The 5524-nt window shown below is 31.9% G+C and overlaps 1 protein-coding gene across 1 annotated transcript in view; it reads right to left on the reverse strand.

Annotated features, from left to right (window-relative positions):
- Positions 1–5524, reverse strand: part of LOC106878732 (pre-mRNA-splicing factor SPF27) — a 13874-nt gene that overhangs the window by 2147 nt on the left and 6203 nt on the right. Inside the window, exons 4-6 of the mRNA XM_014928045.2 lie at positions 4983–5084; positions 1934–2044; positions 277–357 (exon numbers count right to left, since the gene is read on the reverse strand). Of these exons, the coding sequence (XP_014783531.1) occupies positions 277–357; positions 1934–2044; positions 4983–5084 (294 nt within the window). The remainder of the gene's footprint in view (positions 1–276; positions 358–1933; positions 2045–4982; positions 5085–5524) is intronic.

Below are 5524 nucleotides of genomic sequence, written 5' to 3' on the forward strand. Positions count from 1 at the left end.
ATATATATATATATATATATATATAATAAAAATCATTCCATTTGTTATCCTGGGACACTTCTTTTTGTCAGAACTGACTGTATGGTTAAGAAGTCCACTTCTAGAACAACAATAAAGATATGCTTGGACTATTTAGATGCTGTATTAAAATGATGTACAACTTACATAGAAGTCATTCGGATTTTGAACTTACATATTTATCACCACATGAGTATTTCTTTTATATACTGTTTGGCATTTCAATTACTAACCTAAAAATTACAAAAAGAAACTTACTGGCTTTCTAAATCCTTTAGTTTACCTCCAGCTTCAGTTTGTTCATTTTTCCGCTGCCAATTAATATCTTGAATTTGTTTTCTGCAGAAAAACAATTAAGAATAATTTAATTAATTGTATTTTAATGAATGGTTTTTAATTAATACATCGTAAAACAGCTACTTCTGTTGAGCCTATTAATTTAAGTGTTTTAAGGAAAGGAAATGTTAAATACTTCAAGTGCAATATTTTAGGTGCATGACTTTATTCTAGCTAATATCAAATAAATATTTAAAATCCTTTACATTAAAAATTCAAAACCTAATTACATTTCTATGACTCGAAATTTACTAAATCTAACCAACAGCTGCCAACAACAACTGCTTTGTTATTAAATGAGTAGAGGAATTCCAAGATATATTTCAAACAAAGAAATAAGATATGCAAATGAAAAAAACTGAAGTCAATTTTTTAAATAGATGTTAGTGAAAGACTTAGTATACATCAAATGTCTGTTATAAAAAATTATCATAAGTACAATATATGGGAGCTAACTTATTTTATACACGCACGACCTTCATTAAATATTTTATAATTGTTGCAAATTTTGTGGCTCTAGTGAGTTTAAAACTTTTTATCCAGTCTTCAGTTTAGTTCCACTTTTGGATATGTTGTCTATCCAGGTGAGTTATAAACCTTTCAGCTAACATGATTTTAATATCTACAGGTAAAAGTAAATCTATGCATAGTAATATTGCAATGCCTATAAATGAAAAAAATGCAAGATATGTTATAAGAATTTAAACCAAATGATATAAATTATGAAATAATATTTTGTCAATGAATTATATATTTCTGATCAAGAATTGTACATTATTATTCTAAGAAATAATTTCAAAAGAGAAACTATGTACCAAACCTTCAAATCCATAAAAGATTATTAAAGTATATATGAAGGAAGTAAACAAAATGAGAAGCAACTCAACACAAATGCAATAGAAGAATTGCACTCAGATGAGTTAAAGTTCTGGCCAGTAATTGAGTGTCAAAGAGTTTGCATCAGAGACAAAATCATTTAATAAATAAGTATGGCTGAGTTGATAAGTTAGCTTCTCAACTACGTGGTTTCAGGTTCAGTTCCTGCTGCATACAGCAACTGCCTTCTACTATAGACCAAGTCAACCTAAGCCTTGTGAATGGATTTGGCAGACAGAAACTGAAAGAAGCCTTGTGGGCATGTGTGTTTATGTGTGTCTGTGTGAGTATTTGTTTTCACCTGCACTTTTACAAAATTCCATAAGATAAAAATGGTGATGTCATTCTCCTTGTCAACAAAATGTATTTGCACTTATGAAAACATGTGAAATAAGAGATCCCTTACATAAAAAACAGGTAAGGGTTAGCAACAAGTACTTCCAGCTGTATAACAATGCCTTAATAAGATACTCATCTGTAATGTTGTCATTATTAGGCTATCCACTGCAGACGTTACTGGTAAGTTTTCAACCTCAATCTACAAACCCACTTGCTGGAAAGATTGCACCTGGTGTGGTTTTCATACTTTTCTCATTAATATGAAAGGTGTGAATATCAAAACTTCCCATTTCTTCTCCACATAAATCTGCATGTACAAAGAAATAATAGAACAGTTTGCATGAAGAAAATTACATTAACTTACTTTATGTCTTGAAGCTGTTTCTGGCATTGTTCAACAATTTGAACCAAGAGAGTATTATATTTTTTCCAGGCATTGCATCCATGTTCTGCCATGAGTTCTAGATTCAAAATTCTAAAATAAAATGTACAATCTATTAGTTTGAAATAATGCTATAATTTTGGATAAAATAAGTATTAACTGTCAAGCTTTTCATTTATTCAGTTACATATTTTCATTCATAGATATTTAAATTTTTTCATAAAGCACCAGACATTTTGTTTCTGTCAAATTATGTAATTCCTATTTCACTACCAATGTTTGGATGATTGTGAGGCATGGACCTTAAGAATGGATAACATAAAGTGACTGAGCATGTTTGAGGTAACATGCTAGAAGCAATGCTCAGATCAATTTAGCAGTTTGTAGAACAAATAACTCAGTCCTGGAGGTGATGGGAACAGAAAGAAAGTTGGTGACAATGGCCAGACAGTGAAAACTACAATATTTTGGTCCTGTTATCAGAGTCTTGAACCACTGTGCCTCCAAACCTGGGAGCTGCATGGATAGAAAAGAAGCTTGTAAGCAACAAGACAAAATTGATGCAATGACATGAAGAACTGAACAGAGTGGACCCAGGCAGAGTATAGGACTACAGTATGAGAAGACACTGTGTAGTGAAGAGTGATGGTTGTATCTGTAACCCCCAACCCTTAGACATGACAATAGGAATATTCTTTTGTTCATTTCCTTACCTAATATAAAATGAAAATATACACTGATATTTTTATAGTTTTTTTTTTATTTTAAAATAGTTTACAGTAGTATTAATAAAGGTAATGAAGTTTTTATATATAAAAAAAAACAAATAATAACAAACAAGTGTTTGTATAACACTTATTAGAAGTTTGATATTTTATGACAATGTACAAAGGTGAATTAGCAGAAACAGTAATCACTTGACTGAATGTCCAACTGTATTTAATCTTATAATATCTATTGAAGTAAACAGTTCCTTGCATCCTTTCGAAGTAGATGTTGATAAAATAAGTAGGAGTAATATAATGGAGTTGATTTAAATGGCAGTGACCTCAATCAGTATTTTTTAAAAATAGCAAAGAAATTCACACTGAAAGAATGAACTTCAAAAATGGAAAATAAAAAGCTGACAGAAGCAGTAGAATGCAAGACTAAATGATTTGCAGTATTTTATATTTGACTTTCTACATCCTGAGTTCAAGTCTTGCACAAGTGTCACACAAATTTCTGCTGGAGATTAATAAAATATAGCAATATAGTGAGAATGATTTAATACATTATAACTTTCAGTTTTAAAAACTAGTTGTGATTGTAATCAAATGAAATCAGTATTGTATTCAATTAATATTAATTACATGGACAACAGACGTTAAATGATGATGATGATGAAATTCAAAAATATTAGGATAGTTTACAACAGAGATGACAAAGACAGGCCATAAAAAAATAACAGATTAAACATTCAGAAAAAAGGTAGTTTGGGAGTAGGTGGGGGTTAAGACATGAAATTTTTGCTTATATAAAATTTCTCCCTAGTAAACATTTAACAGTATTTGATGCAGTAACTGGTTACAAAAACTTTTGCCAAGCAGGAACCTAATATATAGAAAATGGTTTTAGATTTGAGAGAAGATAGTGGTTGGGTCATTCAGATACTGGTATAATAGTTTCAACTTATTTTACAAATAGAGCTAAATCCTTAATTAAGACATGCTACTGACTCGAATTAAGTTTATATGATAATTCAAATTTAAGATTTAGACAAAGAATCCAGTTACAAACTAAATCTATAATCTAATTAACCATAAAAATATATGAACTTCTAAAAATATGAAAAAAAAAACATTTCAGTCTTACAGTAGAAATACAATTCATAAACAGAATAATTGTAAATTTTATGAGTAAAAAAAACTAACATTTTTGTTGACTACATATAGAGAAGTTATTATGGTGGAGTTGTTTACCTTTTACGTAAAATGGTGGGAAGCAAGTTACTTGGAGATATTACTTTCAGCAGTTACAAAATGTGGTACCAATGTCCATCCAAATAAACATCAGGAATTAAAATAAGACAAGTTTCCTTCCTTTATACTAACATTCCACAATCTGACCACCACTACCTTCTACATCTAATGTAATTATTTATAATTATTTATAGATTTTATTTTCCAAGAATGAGTTTTTCAGTGAGTCTCAACTATTTCAAGACAAAGCCTACTGATGGTTCTGCACTAAAGAAAACAAAACATTTTTATAAATACAAAAAGAATACGGGTACTTATTATTCAAACATCTAAAAAAAACTATTTGAATCTAAACAGACATTGAATACATAGTCAACAAGAGACTGAGGCCATATCTTCTTTCTAACATAAGTATAGCAAGTTGATTGATCAGCTCTAGCTCTGTCATCTTATAGGTTCAGGGACAATGCTAATCATTTGTACCGGTCTTTTTTAGAGAAAATGGTTTGCCTTCTAAGTTTGACCTGCCAAACATTATGAACAGTCACCATTACCTACTTCATCTTCAACAACCAACTTTGAAAATATGTAAGAAACATAACTGGCACCCGTGCCAGTGGCACATAAAAAGCATCCTTTGAACATTGGATGATATGTCATGCTTGAGAAGATCCATCAAGCCAAGTGAAATCGTAGCCATGGCTGATGTCAATGTCACATACTTGGCACTCATGCCAGCAGCAGATAAAAAGCACCCTTCAAACAGTGGGCCTCACGGAGGCAGTGACAAGTGACTGAGACCAGTCAAACCAAGTGAGATCATAGTCGTAGCCAATGCCAGTGTTACGGAACTTGTACCTCTGACAGTGACACATAAAAAGAAGCACCCACTACATTCCTGGAGTTGTTGGCATTAGGAAGAGCATCCATCCATAGAAACCATGCCAAATCAGATTGGAACCTAGTGCAGCTCCCAGCTTACCAGTTTTCAGTCAAACCATCCAACCATGCCAGCATGGAAAACAGACGTTAAATGATAATGATGATGATGATAACAAAAACAAACTTACCGTAGAGCCTGATGCTCCAATTGTGCTTGAGAATTTTCCACACATTCATTCCATGCTGATATATCTGTCATTTTACCTGCTGGAGGTTGTGGTAATTCATATCTATACAAAGGAAACTAAATAAGATTTCTGTGGATTTTGTTTTTTTTTTATAAATGAAAATGAAGTAAATACATTGGAAATGTACAGAATATAATCCTCTGAGGTTTCAAATACTGAAAGTCCTGGAACTCTAAAAGTATCATCAAGACATAAATACGGATAAGTTATAGTTAATTAAGCTCCAGATTAGCCCTGTTTGAGCAGACCTATGATCACACATTAGTTCACTATCGCCATCAAATTGACGTTGTCTGAACAGGTGCACAATGTACCACAAGTTGGGTGTCGAAATGATCACTGAGCAACATAAGATAAAGTATTTTGAACAAAACACACCATCCAGTCTAGGAACTGAAATCACGATCTAGCGATTGTAAGTACAACACCCAAACCACTAAGCCGTGCACCCTCGCTCTGTGTGTGTGTGTGTGTGTGTGTGT

This window comes from Octopus bimaculoides, chromosome 4 (genome assembly GCF_001194135.2).
Source record: "Octopus bimaculoides isolate UCB-OBI-ISO-001 chromosome 4, ASM119413v2, whole genome shotgun sequence".
In the NCBI taxonomy this organism is placed as follows: Eukaryota; Metazoa; Mollusca; class Cephalopoda; order Octopoda; family Octopodidae; genus Octopus; species Octopus bimaculoides.